The sequence below is a fragment of the Oncorhynchus gorbuscha genome, linkage group LG12 (assembly GCF_021184085.1).
Source record: "Oncorhynchus gorbuscha isolate QuinsamMale2020 ecotype Even-year linkage group LG12, OgorEven_v1.0, whole genome shotgun sequence".
Classification (NCBI taxonomy): domain Eukaryota; kingdom Metazoa; phylum Chordata; class Actinopteri; order Salmoniformes; family Salmonidae; genus Oncorhynchus; species Oncorhynchus gorbuscha.
In genome coordinates, this window is record NC_060184.1 from 66,081,181 (window position 1) to 66,102,869 (window position 21,689).

At 42.7% G+C, this 21,689-nt stretch overlaps 1 protein-coding gene across 6 annotated transcripts in view; it reads right to left on the minus strand.

Annotated features, from left to right (window-relative positions):
* Positions 1-13,727: 13,727 nt before the first annotated feature.
* Positions 13,728-21,689, minus strand: part of tpk1 (thiamin pyrophosphokinase 1) — an 84,085-nt gene continuing 76,123 nt past the window's right edge. For all 6 annotated transcript variants that reach the window (XM_046292674.1, XM_046292672.1, XM_046292668.1 and 3 more), the window contains one exon: positions 13,728-15,881. In XM_046292674.1, the coding sequence (XP_046148630.1) occupies positions 15,736-15,881 (146 nt within the window). In that variant the 3' untranslated portion in view covers positions 13,728-15,735. The remainder of the gene's footprint in view (positions 15,882-21,689) is intronic.

The following is a 21,689-nucleotide window of genomic DNA, read 5'->3' on the forward strand; positions in this document are numbered from 1 at the left end:
TTTGCACACAATGTATATAGATTTTTTTTCCTACTATGCTATTGACTTGTTTATTGTTTACTCCATGTGTAACTCTGTGTTGTTGTCTGTTCACACTGCTATGCTTTATCTTGGCCAGGTCGCAGTTACAAATGAGAACTTGTTCTCAACTAGCCTACCTGGTTAAATAAAGGTGGAATAAAAATAAAAGAAATAAATAAGGAATAATGCAGTTCTATGGTCGACTGTAGAGTGTAGAGAAGCAGCAGTGAAGTGTAGGAACAGGGCTTTCAGAATGGTGAAAAGGTCCCATAATTACCAGCACCTGATACAGTATAAACAAGCACAAGTAGTAAGAAGGACCATTAGGTCAGCTAAGAGCCTGTACTGTTCTGTGGAAACAGACGGAAACAGACCAGACCACTCCTGTGGGAGATGATTAAGAGGATGAGTGGGGTCAGACAAGATAGGATCTCCCTGTGCTGAAAAGTGGCATGATTGTGAGAGATATGGAGAAGGCAGAGATTTTAGCCCAGGCATTTGTGAAGGTGCACAGCTCAAATAATGTGACATTAGGGGTGTCAGAAGAGAACATCCGGGGGTCCTGAATCAGAGAGATGGTAGGGGATGCATTGAATGCCCCTTTTACGTTGGCTGAGATGAAGAGAGCATTAGATAAAGTTGAGGTAACATACTTTTAAACTAGGCAAGTCAGTTAAGAACAAATTCTTATTTACAATGACGGCTTACCCTGGCGACGCTGTGCCAATTGTACGCCGCCCTAATATCTCCTGGGAAGGATGAGATGTGTTACAGCATGATGGCTCATCTCAGTGGAACTGCAATGGGGAAAGTATTGGGTCTTTACAATAAGGTGGGGGAGGAAGAGAAACTGCCTGGAAGTTGGAAGCAGGAGGTAGTGATGCCGATATGGAAACCTGGGAAAGACCCTATTAGCCCTTCATGCTATAGGCCGATAGCGTTAACATCTGATGTATGTAACCTTATGGAAAGGATGATAACGGAAAGGCTGACTTACTTTCTGGAGAGTAGAGGACTAATGTCACCAGCTCAAACTGGGTTCAAGAAAGGCAGGGGAACCATGAATCCTGTACTGTGCCTTGAGTCAGTCAAACGGAAGGCACAGGAAAATAAGGAGGTGATGGTAGCCGTTTTCTTTAATGTAGAGATGGCCTATGATATGATGTGGAGGGCAGGCCTACTTATCAAGCTGAATATCATGGGGGTTGGAGGAAGGGCTTTTAACTGGATAAAGGATTTTATTTTTGGGCGATCATTATAAGTGATGGTGGGGAGCTCTATGTCAGAAAGATATGAAGTAGATAAAGGTACCCCCCAGGGAAGTGTCATTAGTCCTTTATTGTTCTCCATTATGATTGACGATATATTCTGCCAGGTGAGACCCGATATTGGGCGGTCATTGTTTGCGGATGACGGGGCACTGTGAAAGAGACAGACATTTTCCCCATGCAACAAGGAGAGTTCAAGAAGTGATCAGTAAATTTGAGTCCCTCAGGTGGGGCTACAAGTTCTCAGTTGAGAAAACAGACTGTTTTGTTTTTAGAAAAACTGTTGGGGAGGAAGCTGTATGGAAGGAATCTGGAGAGGGAGGGAGTGTTTGGTTCCTGGGGTTCTGGTTTGACACTCGAATGACGGGCGGACCATATTAGTGTCAGAGTAGTTGTCAAAAGAAAGAAAATGTGAATGTGATGCGTTCTTTGTCTGGAATGGAGTGTGGGGCAGATAGAATGCCATTGAAAATGCTATATATATATACAGTATATATAGCGCTGTTAAGGTCATCACTAGATTAGGGAAGGGACGGAAATGTTTATTCCATTTTAATAACCAATTTCTGTGTTCTAGTCATGTGCTTTTCTAATAAACAATTTCTGTCTTCATGCAAGTGACTGATAGTGAGGATTCGTTTTATCTCAGTTTCTAGGTCTCAGCTTAAAGAAGAAGCCTCGTCAGTTATTGGTCTGTCACATGCATGACCCACACATGCATGGTCACATGAAGGAAACAAACGTTAAGGATGAATGATGTATAAGAGAAAACATGCAAATATAACTTGTCTGTATATAAGAGAACTAACAGTACTGCCCCGGGTAGAGATCCTGATTGACATGTGTACTTGGTGCATTGAGTTGGTTGGAACCTTTTCAGCACGCTGATAATAAACAATGATTAATTTGAGATAGACGTAGTGTCCCTGTGTAGAATTTCCACAACAGTAGCATATGGATCAGCAGCTCAGACATACATAAAAAAAAAAAAACTCTAGATGTAATCCAGACCCAAGCCCTAAGAATATGTTGTGGATCAATCAGGACCTCCCCAGTGACAGCAAAGCAGGTAGAGTTGGGAGAGATGCCGGTAAAGTTAAGAATACAACAACTAACCTATTGGGTAAATCTACAAGGACATAAGGTTACAAATTACTCCTAGATTGCGGAAAACATGAACAAAATCTGAATACAAGTTTTGGGTGGATAGGCAATGGCATAATGAGAGAGATGGGTTTGTTTGTGAAGGAGTTTACCCCCTCAGTGGTTCTTCCTGCTATCCCACCTGGGTTGCTCCCTCAGCCAGTGATATATCTAGGGTTGCTTGAGAGGGTAAGAACTGTTGAGGAGTGTATTCAGTTGTAAGTGAACATTTAAGAACACAGTACTATGCTTTATTGAATACAGTGCCTTTTGGAAAGTATTCAGACCACTTGACTTTTTCCACTTTGTTACATTACAACCTTATTCTAAAATCTACAAGAAAAAAATATATTTAACCCTTCGACACACAATACCCCATAATGACAAAACAAAAACAGTTTAAAAAAACATTTGTGCAAATGTGTTAAAAAAACAGAAATACCTTATTTACAAGTATTTAGACCCTTTGCTATGAGACTCAAATGTATTCTTGAGATGTTTTTACAACTTGATTGGAGTCCACCTGTGGTAAATTCAACTGATTGGACATCAGTTGATGTCCCGCAGTTGACAGTGCATGTCAGTGCATGTCAGAGCAAAAACCAAGCCATGAGGTCAAAGGAATTGTCCGTCGAGCTCCTAGACAGGATAGTGTCGAGGCACAGATCTGGGGAAGGGTATTAAAAAAATGTCTGTAGCACTGAAGGTCCCCAAGAACACAGTGACCTCCATCATTCTTAAATGGAAGAAGTTTGAAACCACCAAGACTCTTCATAGAGCTGACCACTAATCCAAACTGAGAAATCAGGGGAAAAGGGCCTTGGTCATGGAGGTGACCAAGAACCCGATGGTCACTCTGACAGAGCATCTCCTAGCTCTGTGGAGATAGAACCTTCCAGAAGGACAACCTTCTCTGCAACACTCCACCAATCAGGCCTTTATGATAGAGTCACCAGGAAGCCACTCCTCAGTAAATGGCACATGGCAGCCAGCTTGGAGTTTGCCAAAAGGCACCTAAAGGACTCACAGAACATGAGAAACAAGATTCTCTGGTCTGATGAAACCAATATTGAACTCTTTGGCCTGAATGCCAAGCGTCATGTCTGGAGGAAACCTGCCACCATCCCTACGGTGAAGCATGATGGTGGCAGAATCATGCTGTGGGAATGTTTTTCAGTGGCAGGGAATGGGAGACCAGTCAGTATCGAGGAGAAGATGAACGGAGGAAAGTACAGAGAGAGATCCTTGATGAAAACCTGCTCCAGAGCGCTTAGGACCGCAGACCACCTACCAACAGGACAACAACCCTAAGCGCAGAGCCAAGACAAAGCAGGAGTGGCTTCGGGACAAGTCTCTGAATGTCCTTGAGTGGCCCAGCCAGAGCCCAGACCTGAACCCGATTATACATCTCTGGAGAGACCTGAAAATATGTAGCTGTGCAGAGACACTCCCCATCCAACCTGACAGAGCTTAAGAGTATCTGCAGAGAAGAATGGGAGAAACTCCCCAAATACAGGTGTGCCAAGCTTGTAGCGTCATACCCAAGAAGACTCGAGGCCGTAATCACTGCCAAAGGTAAAGGGTCTGAATACTTATGTAATTAAAAAATAAAAATAAGTTTTATTAATGTGCAAACATTTCTAAAAACCTGTTTTTGGTTTGTCATTATTCAATAGTGTGTAGATTGAGGGGAAAAAAATATTTAATACATTTTAGAAGTCTAATGTAACAAAATGTGGAAAAAGTCCAGGGGTCTGAACATTTTCTGAATGCACAGATGGATCTAAGGACCCTAAACCAGGGAGGACAGGTGCAGCTTTAATGTTCCTGAGTTTAAGGTGGAAGTGATAAAAAGAGCAATGGTTAATTTATCTTTTTACACAAAGGAGTTGTTGGCCATACTGCCTAGTTAAATAAAAGTTAAATCAAAAAATACTCTTGGCTGAGTGGGTGGAGGAGGTGAGGCCAGGCAGAGTAGTCATCTCTGAGAATTTGTTATTAGATTTAAGGAGTAAAGGGGTTGAAGATCCAAGGTTACGTGAAGTGCTGGGGAAAACTTCAGGGGATGTAGTATTTAATTATGTATTTCGTTTCCTTAGGGAGATGAGAATATAGGATAGGATTTAGACCTTCTCTTTCTCTGGTCCACACTCCACTTCAGTTGGTGGCAGTAAAACATCTTAAAGTTGGTTGATAACCACCATATATAATCTACAGAACAAAAAGAAGGCACAGCGCTTCAAAAACTGAGGCATGGAAGAAGAAGGGGGAGCAATGGCAGAAGCACTGTTGGATTGTTGGCGCAAGTGAAGACAGAGGATATGAGTGGAATACTGTCACATCTAATGGAGCTAAAAGGCCAAAAGTTGTTCATCAAGATAAGCCTCGGTATGAAAATGAGATTGAATTAGATTTATTTAACCAACTGAGGTACTCAAAGCACTTCACATAGTGCGAGGAAAAAAAACAATCACTTCACCCGCCTCCAACGTGCACCACCCACCTGAGTGATGCCCAGCGACCATTTTTATGCCGCAATGCGCACCACCCATCAGGTGAGGAGTGATATGCCAATAAGAAATGAGGGGGGTGATTAATGCCTCATGTGTTGTTGGAGTGTGATTCATGAACAAAGATGTTTTTGGGGGAAACCTGTTTGCAATCACAAAGATGGAAGGAAGCCTTGGGAGAAGTGGAGTCAGACAGAGTGACCAGGAGTGTTGATTTCATGAACAAAGATGGAAGGAAGCCTTGGGAGAAGTGGAGTCAGACAGAGTGACCAGGAGTGTTGATTTCATGAACAAAGATGGAAGGAAGCCTTGGGAGAAGTGGAGTCAGACAGAGTGACCAGGAGTGTTGATTTCATGAACAAAGATGGAAGGAAGCCTTGGGAGAAGTGGAGTCAGACAGAGTGACCAGGAGTGTTGATTTCATCTGTCAAAAGAACAAAAGGTGAAAGCACCGTGCAAATCATTGACGCATGAAGTGGAAAGCTATGATTATCTGAATAGGGCACCGATAAAATGTGTCATATCAGGTGTCTCTGTGGATATTGAGGCTTCATGGTTTAAAAATGAACATGCCAGGAATATTTGATTTACTTAAATCACACTGTGAATGGACTGTAAGAGGACATTTTTTCTGTGTTATGGGTGTTTGACAAAGAATTTCTCCCGACCCATGTAAAGCTGGGATATATGAGAAGCACACGGCAGCAGAGCGGATAACGGCTGGCTAGCCAAAGGGACTTGGAATTCTGGAGACGGACCTTCCCAGCAGGATCGTGTGGCAGATGGTTGGAAATGTCAGCGAGTAGTGCGGACAAAGTGGAGGAAATAGAGAAAAGGTTGGAGAAGCAACAGCTGGAATGCAAACAATATGGGTAACAGTTCTGATGATATGGAGTGGGAGGAAGAGAGTCAAGGATCTGAATGGAATCTAGTGGAAAGACATAGGACGTAGAGATCATGATACTGAAAGACATAGGAAGTAGAGAGATCATGATACTGAAAGACATAGGACGTAGAGATCATGATACTGAAAGACATAGGAAGTAGAGAGATCATGATACTGAAAGACATAGGAAGTAGAGATCATGATACTGAAAGACATAGGAAGTAGAGAGATCATGATACTGAAAGACATAGGAAGTAGAGATCATGATACTGAAAGACATAGGAAGTAGAGGTCATGATACTGAAAGACATAGGAAGTAGAGGTCATGATACTGAAAGACATAGGAAGTAGAGAGATCATGATACTGAAAGACATAGGAAGTAGAGATCATGATACTGAAAGACATAGGAAGTAGAGGTCATGATACTGAAAGACATAGGAAGTAGAGATCATGATACTGAAAGACAGGAAGTAGAGATCATGATACTGAAAGACATAGGAAGTAGAGGTCATGATACTGAAAGACATAGGAAGTAGAGGTCATGATACTGAAAGACAGGAAGTAGAGGTCATGATACTGAAAGACATAGGAAGTAGAGGTCATGATACTGAAAGACATAGGAAGTAGAGAGATCATGATACTGAAAGACATAGGACGTAGAGATCATGATACTGAAAGACATAGGAAGTAGAGAGATCATGATACTGAAAGACATAGGAAGTAGAGATCATGATACTGAAAGACATAGGAAGTAGAGAGATCATGATACTGAAAGACATAGGAAGTAGAGATCATGATACTGAAAGACATAGGAAGTAGAGGTCATGATACTGAAAGACATAGGAAGTAGAGGTCATGATACTGAAAGACATAGGAAGTAGAGAGATCATGATACTGAAAGACATAGGAAGTAGAGATCATGATACTGAAAGACATAGGAAGTAGAGGTCATGATACTGAAAGACATAGGAAGTAGAGATCATGATACTGAAAGACAGGAAGTAGAGATCATGATACTGAAAGACATAGGAAGTAGAGGTCATGATACTGAAAGACATAGGAAGTAGAGGTCATGATACTGAAAGACAGGAAGTAGAGGTCATGATACTGAAAGACATAGGAAGTAGAGGTCATGATACTGAAAGACATAGGAAGTAGAGAGATCATGATACTGAAAGACATAGGAAGTAGAGATCATGATACTGAAAGACATAGGAAGTAGAGGTCATGATACTGAAAGACATAGGAAGTAGAGATCATGATACTGAAAGACAGGAAGTAGAGATCATGATACTGAAAGACATAGGAAGTAGAGGTCATGATACTGAAAGACATAGGAAGTAGAGGTCATGATACTGAAAGACAGGAAGTAGAGATCATGATACTGAAAGACATAGGAAGTAGAGATCATGATACTGAAAGACATAGGAAGTAGAGATCATGATACTGAAAGACATAGGAAGTAGAGGTCATGATACTGAAAGACATAGGAAGTAGAGATCATGCTACTGAAAGACATAGGAAGTAGAGGTCATGATACTGAAAGACATAGGAAGTAGAGATCATGCTACTGAAAGCAGTGGAGCGTCTAGTAAAAAAGCATTAAGAGGGCCAAAGTAGGAAGCAAGAGTAATAATGTGTTGGAGTGGAAAGTTGTAATTTACACCCTCTGGTTAACCAATGCCATAGAAAAAGAGATGGGTGAAGTCGAGCTAGCACGGTTAATTGGAAATGGTAGATTGCTAATATTTTGTGGTAGCCAGGCTCAGCAAGAGAAGATTGTGCAAATGGAAAAGCTTAATGGGAAGAAGATTAAAAGCCATGTCCCTGGGGCATATGCTAGATTGAGGGGAGTATTACAGGGGTCACAGCATCTATGTCCATAGATGATAGTAAATCAAATGTGAAGGGAGGCAGAGTGATTGAGGCCAAAAGGTTGATCAGTAGGAAAGAGTCACAGAAGTGAAAGCTTATCAGTGCTGTTGAGGTTTGAGAAGGTTTCTCCTGGGAAAGTAGATTTGATTCCTTAGTTTCAATGTCAGAGGATTTGTCCCATCTCCATTGCAGTGTTTAAATTGCCAAAGACGGGACATGTAGCTGTTCAGTGTGAAGGAAAGAAAAGACGTACCAAGTGTAGAGGGGAACATGATCGGGGTGAATGTGGAAGCAATGTGAAGGTTTAGTGTTGTAATTGTGGGGGAGAACATAGTGCGGCATTTGGTGGATTCTAGCTGCAGAGAGTGAGAGAGGCTCAGAGATGTAGAATCAGTCATAATGCATCATATTTAGAGGCTGTAAGGCAGATTGGTGGAACTACAGTGTGGACTGATGGAGCTTCCATGGCTGTTCCTTTGTGTGTTCAGAAATCTTGCGCTCATAAATATGCTGTGTCAAAGGACACTTTGATAGTGAATAAAGTGAATCATACCAATGAAAGCTATGACGTTGTCAACATCTTGGGTTGCAGAAAGCAGAAATGGCAGGTTGAAAGTTTTTGTGGATACGGCAATTTTTTTTTATTGGGGGTAAAAGATGTTTCTGTCAATGTGGTTGACATGTTGAATAATTCTGAGGGTGGATTGTTTCCATTATATACACTGACATTCGTTGGTCAGAGAAGCCAACAAAAAAAAGTAAGGGCAGAAAACCATTCAGTATCTGATGTGACCACCATTTCCCTCATGCAACATGACACATATCCTTCGCATAGAGTTGATCATGTTGTTGATTGTGGCCTGTGGAATGTTGTCACACTCCTCTTCAATGGCTGTGTGAAGTTGCTGGATATTGGTGGGAACTGGAACACGCTGTCATACACGTCGATCCATGTCTGGTGAGTATGCAGGCCATGGAAGAACTGGGACATATTCAGCTTCCAGGAATTGTGTACAGATCCTTGCGACATGGGGCCGTACATTATCATGCTGAAACAGTAGGTGATGGCGGCAGATTAATGGCATAACAATGGGTCTCCGGATTTCATCACAGTATCTATGTGCATTCAAACAGCCATCAATAAATTGCAAATGGTTTAGTTGTCAGTAGCTTATGCCTGCCCATAGCACAACCCCACCGCCACCATGGGGCACTCTGTTTACAACGCTGACATCAGCAAACACGACGCCATACACGCTGTCTGCCATCTGCCCAGTACAGTTGAAACCGGGATTCAACAGTGAAGAGCACACTTCCCCAGCATGCCAGTAGCGATTGCAGGTGAGCATTTTCCCACTGAAGTCAGTTACGACACCGAACTGCAGTCAGGTCAAGAACCTGGTGAGGACGACGTGCACACAGATGAGCTTCCCTGAGACGCTTTCTGACAGTTTGTGTAAACCCACCGTTTCATCAGCTGTCTGGTTGGCTGGTCTCAGACAATCCCGCAGGTGAAGAAGCCAGCTGTGGAGGTCCTGGCTGCCGTGGTTCCACGTGGTCTGCGTTGTATGGCCGGTTGGACATACTGCCAAATTCTCTTCTGGCAGTCAGCACCATATGGTAGATAAATTAGCAATAAATTACCTGGCATTACCTGGCAAATCTCCCTCAAAACTTCAGACATCTGTGGCATTGTTGTGTAAGCATAAGGTGCAGCTCTTTAATCAGCTTGTTGATTGATATGCCACACCTGTCAGGTGGATGGATTATCTTGGCCGAGGATAAATTCTCACTAAGAGGGAAGTAAACAAATGTGTACACAATATGTGAGAGAAATAAGCTTTTTGTGCACATGGACAATTTCTGGGATCTTTTATTTCAGCTCATGTAACATGGGACCAACACTTGCGTTTATATTTTTGTTTAGTGTATATACAGTGCCTTACGAAAGTATTCGGCCCCTTTACTTTCAGTGCAGCAAACTCTCTCCAGAAGTTCAGTGAGGATCTCTGAATGATCCAATGTTGACCTAAATGACTAATGATGATAAATACAATCCAACTGTGTGTAATCAAGTCTCCGTATAAATGCACCTGCACTGTGATAGTCTCAGAGGTCCGTTAAAAGCGCAGAGAGCATCAAGAAGAACAAGGAACACACCAGGCAGGTCCGAGATACTGTTGTGAAGAAGTTTAAAGCCGGATTTGGATACAAAAAGATTTCCCAAGCTTTAAACATCCCAAGGAGCACTGTGCAAGCGATAATGGAAGGAGTATCAGACCACTGCAAATCTACCAAGACCTGGCCGTCCCTCTAAACTTTCAGCTCATACAAGGAGAAGACTGATCAGAGATGCAGCCAAGAGGCCCATGATCACTCTGGATGAACTGCAGAGATCTACAGCTGAGGTGGGAGACTCTGTCCATAGGACAACAATCAGTCGTATATTGCACAAATCTGGTCTTTATATGGACGAGTGGCAAGAAGAAAGTCATTTCCTAAAGATATCCATAAAAAGTGTCGTTTAAAGTTTGCCACAAGCCACCTGGGAGACACACCAAACATGTGGAAGAAGGTGCTCTGGTCAGATGAAACCAAAATTGAACTTTTTGGCAACAATGCAACACGTTATGTTTGGCGTAAAAGCAACACAGCTCATCACCCTGAACACACCATCCCCACTGTCAAACATGGTGGTGGCAGCATCATGGTTTGGGCCTGCTTTTCTTCAGCAGGGACAGGGAAGATGGTTAAAATTGATGAGAAGATGGATGGAGCCAAATACAGGACCATTCTGGAAGAAAACCTGATGGAGTCTGCAAAAGACCTGAGACTGGGACGGAGATTTGTCTTCCAACAAGACAATGATCCAAAACATAAAGCAAAATCTACAATGGAATGGTTCAAAAATAAACATATCCAGGTGTTAGAATGGCCAAGTCAAAGTCCAGAACTGAATCCAATCGAGAATCTGTGGAAAGACCTGAAAACTGCTGTTCACAAATACTCTCCATCCAACCTCACTGAGATCGAGCTGTTTTGCAAGGAGGAATTGGAAAAAATGTCAGTCTTTCGATGTGCAAGACTGATAGAGACATACCCCAAGCGACTTACAGCTGTAATCGCAGCAAAAGGTGGCGCTACAAAGTATTAACTGCCCAATTTTTCAGTTTTTGATTTGTTAAAGAAGTTTGAAATATCCAATAAATGTCGTTCCACTTCATGATTGTGTCCCACTCGTTGTTGATTCTTCACAAAAAAATACAGTTTTATATCTTTATGTTTGAAGCCTGAAATGTGGCAAAGGTCGCAAAGTTCAAGGGGGCCGAATACTTTCGCAAGGCACTGTATATACACTATATATACACACACAAGTATTTGGACACCCCTTTAATTTAGTAGATTTGGTTATTTCAGCTACACCTTTTGCTGACCGGTGTATAAAATATAGCACACAGCCATGCAATCTCCATAGATAAACATTGGCAGTAAAATGGCCTTACTGACGAGTTCAGTGACTTTCAACCTGGCACCGTCATAAGATGCCACCTTTCCAACAAGTTAGTTTGTCAAATTTCTGTCCTGCTAGAGCTGCCCCGGTCAACTAAGTGCAGTTATTGTGAAGTGGAAAGGTCTAAGACCAACAATGGCTTGGCCGCGAAGTGGTAGACCGCACAAGCTCACAGAACAGGACCACCGAGTGCTGAAGTGAGTAAAAATCGTCTGTCCTCGGTTGCAACACTCACTACCGAGTTCCAAACTGCCTCTGGAAACAACACAATAACTGTTTGTCGGGAGCTTGTCGGGAGCTTCATGAAATGAGTTTCCATGACTGAGCAGCCAAACACAAGCCTAAGATCACCATGCGCAATGCCAAGTGTCGGCTGGAGTAGTGTAAAGCTCGCCGCCATTAGACTCTGGAGCAGTGGAAATGCATTCTCTGTAGTGATGAATCACGCTTCACCATCTGGCAGACTGACAGACTAATCCGGGTTTGGTAGATGCCTGGAGAATGCTACCTGCCCAAATACATAGTGCCAACTGTAAAGTTAGGTGGAGGAGGAATAATGGTCTGGGGCTGTTTTTCATAGTTTAGGGTAGGCCCCTGTTTCAATGAAGGGAAATCTTAATGCTACAGCATACAATGACATTATAGACGCGCTTCCGACTTCGTGGCAAGAGTTTGGGGAAGGCCCTTTCCTGCTTCCTGTTTCCTCATGACCCTGTGCACAAAGCGAGGTCCATACAGAAATGGTGTCTCAAGATATCTGTGGAAGACCTTGACTGGCCTGCACAGAGCCCCAATCTCAACCCCATTGAACACCTTTGGGATGAATTGGAACGCTGACTGCAAGCCAGGCCTAATCGCCCAACATCAGGGCCCGACCTCACTCATGCCCTTGTGGCTAAACCCGCAGCAATGTTCCAACATCTAGTGGAAAGCCTTCCCAAAAGACTGGAGGCTGTTATAGCAGAAAGGGGAGACCAACTCCATATTAATGCCCATGATTTTGGAATGAGATGTTCAATGAGCAGGTGTCCACATACTTTCCAAATGCACAGCTACATAAACAAAAGTATTTAGACCCCCTTCCCTTTTTCCAAATTGTATTACTTTACCAACTTAATCCATTTTAGAATAGTTTTACTCCCTCAACAATCTACACACAATACCCCATAATGACAAAGCAAAAACACATTTTTGCAAATTTATTAAAAATAAAAAACAAAGTATTCTCCCCATTTACTTGGTACTTTGTATAAGCACCTTTGGAAAGGATTACAGCCTTCTCTTTGGTATGATGCGATGATTCTCTGCAGATCCTCTTAAGCTTTGTCAGGTTGGATGGGGAGCGGTCGCTGCACAGCTATTTTCTGGTCTCTCCAGAGATGTTCGATCGGGTTCAAGTCCAGGTTCCAGCTGGGTCACTCAAGGACATTCAGAGACTTGTCCCCAAAGCCACTCCTGCATTGTCTCGGCTGTGTAGGGTCATTGTCTTCGTCAAGGATCTACACTTTGCTTCGTTTCTTTCCCTCGATCCTGACTAGTCTCCCAGTCCCTGCCACTGAAAAACATCCCGACAGCATGCTGTTGCCACCACCATGCTTCACCGTAGGGACGGTGCCAGGTTTCCTCCAGATATGACGCTTGGCATTCAGGCCAAAGAGTTCAATCTTGGTTTCATCTGACCAGAGAATCTGGTTTCTCATGGTCAGAGTCCTTTAGGTGCCTTTTGACAAACTCCAAGTAGGCTGTCATGTGCCTTTTACTGAGGAGTGGCTTCCGTCTGGCCACTCTACCATAAAGGCCAGGTTGGTGGAATGCTTCAGAGATGATTGTCCCTTCTGGAAGGTTCTCCCATCTCCACAGAGGAACTCTGCAGCTTTTTCAGAGTGACCATTGGGTTTTTGGTCACCTGCCTGGCCTTCTCCCCCGATTGCTCAGTTTGACAGCTCTAGGAAGAGTCTTGGTGGTTTCAAACTTCTTCCATTTAAGAATGATGGAGGCCACTGTGTTTTTGGGGACCTTCAATGCTGCAGACATTTTTTTGGTACCCTTCCCCCGATCTGTGCCTCTACACAATCAAGTGGACGGACAATTCCTTCGACCTCATAGCTTTGGTTTTTTGATCTGACATGCACTGTCAACTGTGGGACCTTTTATATAGACAGGTGTACGCCTTTCCAAATCATGTCCAATCAACTGAATTTACCACAGTCTCAAGGATGATAAATGGAAACAGAATGCACCTGAGCTCAATTTTGAGTCTCATAGCAAAGGGTCTGAATACTTATGTAAATTTGGTATTTCTGTTTTTAATTTCTAATACATTTGCAAACATTCTAAAAAATCTGTTTCGCTTTGTCATTATGGGGTGTAGATTAGGGGACTTTTTATTTTATTTAATCCACTGTAGAATTTGGCTGTAACATAACCACAGATCATAATCCAAAGGAATCTAGTTATTTTAGCATGACATCAAGTGAACGGAGTAGCCATGTTTATATTTTAAACCCCTTCAATCAAACAAACCAATGTCTTTATTGTCCCAATTGGGAAATGTGTTGTGCAGTCAGGGTTCAACAATAAAGGCAACATTTAAAAACAGTGACAACCATACAACAGATATACATCATGCGATTGGTTACAGTGTACGATCAATAAAAGGCGCAGTCATTGTGAAAACGTGCATCAATAAATATGCATGATTTATTTTCCTGTGTAGATGTAGAAAGTTTATGGCCTGTGGGATGAGTTCTTGGATCTATTGCTCTTGAATTTGGGAAGTTGAAAACAATGACCTGAAGGGACGAGCTCAAAATCGTCAATGCCCGGGTGATTAGGACAGTCTAGGATACTGTTAGCTCTCCTCATCACTTACTTCCTAAAACTTTCTAAGAGCTGTGTCTGCTGCACCCCGATGACCTTGCTGGCCACCCCTACCACTGTCTAGCCTGTTTTTGTTACAAACATTAAGATTGTCAAACCAGGCCACCGTCGAAAACATCCACACAGATTCAATAAAACTCCTGTAAAACAGTCATCATTGCCTTGCTGACAAAAGTTCCATCTTTCTCAGAAAGAAACCACACCGATCAAGACGGTTCTTGTGGAGTTCTCGGGAATTGTAGGTCTGTAAAATGTCATGACGAGAGAATATTATTGTACCATCTCTCTTGATCTCTGTTCTAGAATTCCAGAAGATTGCCATGGCGACAGTGATTGGGTTTGCCATCATGAGCTTCATCGGGTTCTTTGTCAAGCTCATCCACATCTTCAACAATAACATTGTGAAAGTAGGACCACACCTTCAACACTGCAGGACACACACACCAGGAGTCAGTTGGACAGTAGTCATTCAGTGCTGTATTGTGCACATTATTGGTAGAAAACAATTCAAGTTCAGTCCATTTGGCTTTTTAGGTTAGGTTAGGGTTTGGGTGATTTGACTACAGTGTTCTAAAGTGCACTAATGCTACCTGTCTACAAGATCCACATATATGATTCATTTGTTATCAAGATATAATAATAATAATAATATAATAATAATATATGCCATTTAGCAGACGCTTTTATCCAAAGCGACTTACAGTCATGTGTGCATACATTCTACGTATGGGTGGTCCCGGGAACCGAACCCACTACCCTGGCGTTACAAGCGCCATGCTCTACCAACTGAGCTACAGAAGGACCACAAGATATGTGCATAGATGCATGTAGATCTGCGATAATATCAAACTATGTTTTGCAGTTCTATTTGATTTGATGGAATGCGTGAAACACACTATTTTAAATCATAAGGCATATAGCATTTCTGCCACTACAGTTAAGAGGTGTGGATGATTGTATACTTTTGGGTAAAGGGGAGAAACTGAATTAGCCTCTGTGTGGCCCTGTTATTGTGAGTTCTCTTATCTCTCTCAGGGGCGGTTTAACCTCTGGAGATGTTACAGAACTACAACTACAGAACTACAATAACCAGAGACATTTGGCAGCAGGGCAATGTGGAAAAGTGGTGGTGGGAGGATAGTGAAGGGATGCCATTTTTAAAAAACATTGTTTGCAATGTTTTTATTTGACTGTGTTAATAAATCAAGGAAATACGCAGCTTGACTTATGTTTGACTTGTATATAATGTGTATCTCTGTTTGTTATGCGACAACGGTGAAGGCACATTGGGGCTGAGTTCCAAACCGTAGACTTGCACCCTAAAATCCACCCTTGAGAAGTATGGATTTGACCCCCACGTCAGATATGCAATGGTTAGTCTTTAAGGGGAAGGGACAAGTCTCCAGTTTGGAATCAGGACAGAGTTTTCTAGGCTAGTGGTGAATCTATAATGTAAAGTGGCTTCCTCTTGTGACCATTCAGAAATTCCTTCACCAAGGAAGGAAAGAGGCATTTTTACACTATTTCAACTAAGCAGAAGTGTGAATTTCCAGTTGGGGAGAGAGAGGAAGCCATTAGCCTATTTAAATGACACCCATTTGTTCATTCTGGAAGGAGGTGGAGCACCCTGGTCGATGATGTCATTTCCTGTCCCTGCAGATGCCCATGCTCCAGAGCAGTGGCTGGTCCGTTGTCACGGTTACAGGCTTCCTCTGGTCTCCCTGGGCGACAGGCTCGTAGATGTTGGATGTGCTCACCAGCTTCCCGAACTGCAGTACCTGGTTGTCTATAACACACAGAGTCAGTCAGACATGCTCCTTAGCCTACAGAACCTACTCCCCGAGCTGACAAGGTATAAATCTGTCGTTCTGCCCCTGAACAGGCAGTTAACCCACTGTTCCTAGACCGTCATTGAAAATAAGAATGTGTTCTTAACTGACTTGCCTGGTTAAATAAAGGTAAAATAAATTTTAAAAAACTCAGCAAGCAGTGGAGTGAAAAACACTTGTGGGGTAATGCAAGTTCATTCCAACCACACCACCATTTACAAATATACTGTCCTCTCTGTGTAACCCCCAGGGGGGTCCAGTCTGAGTCCACCCTATTCTGTGTAAGCACTCAGCTGGGACCTGGGAAACAGTGAAGGGAAGGTCATCTCGGGTGAGAGGGAGACACAAGGACTAGCATTATGCTTGACCACTGAGCATAAGGAAACTGGGAACTGGTGGGTCGACAAATCCTCTCCAAGCCAACCTTTTGGTCCAGACAGGCAGGAGAGACTTACACCGAAGAGCTGCAATAAGTTGAGGGTTTTCAGGTTCTCTTTTCGTGTGTCCATTAGGAGTAATAAAATAACATGCTTCAACACACAAGTGGAGACTTTTCATTACAAAGTGAGAGGACTGTAGCTAAGGGGATGATATTTGTCTTGGAGGTTACTGAAGATGTTAGCCTTGAATCCAGGACAACACTGACCTCCTATGGCCAATTCTGGTATTGCAGGATGACTAACATCAGAAGTCTTATTGTCATGCCAGATCTATTTAATACAGACTCAACCTCAAGGGTTGATGTAAAAAGGGGTTATAAATAACGTTTCAATGATTCATTGATTGGTTTAATGGACAGAAAATTCTGTTCTGTGTGTTTAACTCATATGGACTGTCTGGTTTTGCCATTGTTTACATTGTCTTTTGTGATTTATGAATTAACAACACACCTGGTGTTCCCTTGGAAACAATGAAGTTATTCTATTACCCCATTTTACTGACAGTCAGGATCAAAAAGCATTCTATTCCACTGCATCAACACATCTCATAATCACTTTGCTTTTCAAACGTCTATTGGGACAGGAGAACAAAACATATGTAGAATTATACATTTGTTTTTGAATGCGTATTAAAAATAGTCTCCAGGATGGAACTAAACAAACAGAAGGAGAAGAAAGAACACAGCAAAGAGAACAAATCAAATGACCACAGGCAGATGAATACACTTCAAAGACTGACAAAATGCCCTTCTGCTTCAAAGCCCTGTGAACAGCCATGATGTTACACTGGGTGAGTGTGTTGTGAATAGCCATGATATTACACTGGGTGAGTGTGTTGTGAATAGCCATGATATTACACTGGGTGAGTGTGTTGTGAATAGCCATGATATTACACTGGGTGAGTGTGTTGTGAATAGCCATGATATTACACTGGGTGAGTGTGTTGTGAACAGCCATGATATTACACTGGGTGAGTGTGTTGTGAACAGCCATGATATTACACTGGGTGAGTGTGTTGTGAATAGCCATGATATTACACTGGGTGAGTGTGTTGTGAACAGCCATGATATTACACTGGGTGAGTGTGTTGTGAACAGCCATGATATTACACTGGGTGAGTATGTTGTGAATAGCCATGATATTACACTGGGTGAGTGTGTTGTGAATAGCCATGATATTACACTGGGTGAGTGTGTTGTGAACAGCCATGATATTACACTGGGTGAGTGTGTTGTGAATAGTCATGATATTACACTGGGTGAGTGTGTTGTGAACAGCCATGATATTACACTGGGTGAGTGTGTTGTGAATAGCCATGATATTACACTGGGTGAGTGTGTTGTGAACAGCCATGATATTACACTGGGTGAGTGTGTTGTGAATAGCCATGATATTACACTGGGTGTGTGAGTGTGTTGTGAATAGCCATGATATTACACTGGGTGAGTGTGTTGTGAATAGCCATGATATTACACTGGGTGAGTGTGTTGTGAACAGCCATGATATTACACTGGGTGAGTGTGTTGTGAATAGCCATGATATTACACTGGGTGAGTGTGTTGTGAATAGCCATGATATTACACTCGGTGAGTGTGTTGTGAATAGCCATGATATTACACTGGGTGAGTGTGTTGTGAATAGCCATGATATTACACTGGGTGAGTGTGTTGTGAACAGCCATGATATTACACTGGGTGAGTGTGTTGTGAATAGCCATGATATTAAACTGGGTGAATGTGTTGTGAATAGCCATGATATTACACTGGGTGAGTGTGTTGTGAATATCCATGATATTACACTGGGTGAGTGTGTTGTGAATAGCCATGATATTACACTGGGTGAGTGTGTTGTGAACAGCCATGATATTACATTGGGTGAGTGTGTTGTGAATATCCATGATATTACACTGGGTGAGTGTGTTGTGAATAGCCATGATATTACACTGGGTGAGTGTGTTGTGAATAGCCATGATATTACACTGGGTGAGTGTGTTGTGAATAGCCATGATATTACACTGGGTGAGTGTGTTGTGAATAGCCATGATATTACACTGGGTGAGTGTGTTGTGAATGTCCATGATATTACACTGGGTGAGTGTGTTGTGAATAGCCATGATATTACACTGGGTGAGTGTGTTGTGAATAGCCATGATATTACACTGGGTGAGTGTGTTGAGAATAGCCATGATATTACACTGGGTGAGTGTGTTGTGAACAGCCATGATATTACACTGGGTGAGTGTGTTGTGAACAGCCATGATATTACACTGGGTGAGTGTGTTGTGAACAGCCATGATATTACACTGGGTGAGTGTGTTGTGAATAGCCATGATATTACACTGGGTGAGTGTGTTGTGAACAGCCATGATATTACACTGGGTGAGTGTGTTGAGAATAGCCATGATATTACACTGGGTGAGTGTGTTGTGAATAGCCATGATATTACACTGGGTGAGTGTGTTGTGAATAGCCATGATATTACAACTGGGTGAGTGTGTTGTGAATAGTGTGTGTTGTGATTACACTGTGAGTGTGTTGTGAATAGCCATGATATTAAACTGGGTGAGTGTGTTGTGAATAGCCATGATATTACACTGGGTGAGTGTGTTGAGAATAGCCATGATATTACACTGGGTGAGTGTGTTGTGAATAGCCATGATATTACACTGGGTGAGTGTGTTGTGAATAGCCATGATATTAAACTGTGTGTGTGAGTGTGTTGTGAATAGCCATGATATTAAACTGGGTGAGTGTGTTGTGAATAGCCATGATATTACACTGGGTGAGTGTGTTGTGAATAGCCATGATATTACACTGGGTGAGTGTGTTGTGAATAGCCATGATATTACACTGGGTGAGTGTGTTGTGAACAGCCATGATATTAGACTGGGTGAGTGTGTTGTGAATAGTCATGATATTACACTGGGTGAGTGTGTTGTGAATAGCCATGATATTACACTGGGTGAGTGTGTTGTGAATAGCCATGATATTACACTGGGTGAGTGTGTTGTGAATAGCCATGATATTAAACTGTGTGTGTGAGTGTGTTGTGAATAGCCATGATATTAAACTGGGTGAGTGTGTTGTGAATAGCCATGATATTACACTGGGTGAGTGTGTTGTGAATAGCCATGATATTAAACTGTGTGTGTGTGAGTGTGTTGTGAACAGCCATGATATTAGACAACCAATAAGAGGAATAGGGAGTGAAAACAGTACTGAAAGGAAGTAATTGACCGTAGAGAACACTGAGGCAGAGGCATACCATAGCCTAAACCGTTCTCTGCTGAACCAATGCTGAAGGCACTGTAGTAGTTAATTAAACCACTAGGGGAAGCGCTGCACTGTGGAAAGAGGGGAGACTGTCAGATACATGCACATAATTTTCTGACACACTGGGTGACCACTGTGTGTGTGTGACAGCCATGATATTAGACAACCAATAAGAGGAATAGGGAGTGAAAACACACAGAGAACACACAGAGGCACCACAAACAACCAATGCTGAAGGCACTGTAGTACAATTAAACCACTACAAGCACTGCACTGTGGAAAGAGGGGAGACTGTCAGATACATGCACATAATTTTCTGACACACACACACACACACACACACACACACACACACACACACACACACACACACACACACACACACACACACACACACACACACACACACACACACACACACACACACACACACACACACACACACACACACACACACACACACACACACACACACACACACACAATCCATCATAAACATTTAATAGTCAGCCCTATCATTTACTGGCAGATAGGATAGGGCTAATGAATCTAGTTTAAGTTGCGGCTCCGCGCCTGATAAAATTTTAAACAGGAGAAAGAAACACCCTTCCCCTAGAGACTATTTGGAATCACCCCCCCCCCACACACACACACACATACCCCACCCTCCCACCTCTCTCTCCAGAGTAATTTGTAGTGTAAATGTGGGTATTTAAAGCGGTCACCCTCTCTGGTCTCAGTGCTGGAAATGCAATTACAGCCAGCAAACAGCTTTATTGTTATCAGTGGAGGTGCGACGCTCATTCCGGTCCCCAGCGCAACACCGGCCGCCATCGATCGTTATCAGGGCTGAGGAGAGGATTACTAATGAAGCTATCCTCAGGCTCCGTAGGCTGTTTGTGTGGGTAATTGAGGATGGAAACTGTGTGTGTGTGTGTGGTCAAATGCTGTACCTTGACAGGGTCAGCTGAGGTAGCTGTACACCCCCCCAACCTTCCCCTAAACCTGTGTGTATGTGTGTGGTTCACATCAGGTATTTGTCCATTTCCTCCTCTCTCAACATGACTCAGATCTAAAAGGAAAAAATGAAACTGTACTATGGCAGTTTCCCTCCCTCCCACAGCATGGCTGGAGAATACTTACAGGGTACTTCATCTCCCTCTCGTTTTGCTCTTTCTATAGACTTTAAGACAGAGATGGGGGAGAGAGAGAGAGAGAAAGTGGGAATAAGAAGGGGAAAAAGAAAAGAGACTGCCAAGGTGAGAGCCGGATAGCTCAGCAGCATCTGAATCCGTCCAAGAGAAAACTCTCTAGCTCACTCCCTTTCCCTCTCCTTCCCTCTCTCTTTGCCTGCAGAGAATAAACCCAAACCCAGACAGCCATTAGTACAGGAGGTTTCACAGGGATACTGCAGCTATAGGTAACGGAAATATATGTATTCATCCACCTGTGTGCGTGCAAGAAAGTAAAGAAAACACAGATGATATTCCAGCCTTGAAAATGTTATAATGTGATCATTTTGATGATAACTGTCAGGGAGATAAATCTAATGAGGATCCATCAATTAGTCTAATTCCCAGTAATCTGTCTGGCTGGAAACACGCCAGACGTGGTCTGTTACAGTACATCGTAGTTACTCACTACACTGTCTGTCTTTTTCATTGTAGTCATACTTTCAACACTTCTACAGGTTATGTGTATACTTTAGGGATATGGAGGTGAGACATTACTCAAAAGAACAAACAGAAGGTTCAAATGGTTGTTTTACCACAAAGCTCAGAGTCTAAATCTGTCTCACTGATTAACTAGACAGACTGTTTGAGGACACTGGCTCACTGACTGACAGTTGATTCAGGTGTGTGTGTGTGTGTGTGTGTGTGTGTGTGTGTGTGTGTGTGTGTGTGTGTGTGTGTGTGTGTGTGTGTGTGTGTGTGTGTGTGTGTGTGTGTGTGTGTGTGTGTGTGTGTGTGTGTGTGTGTGTGTGTGTGTGTGTGTGTGTGTGTGTGTGTGTGTGCAAAGAAAGAAAAGAGTGCGTCATTACAGATTGGTTTCT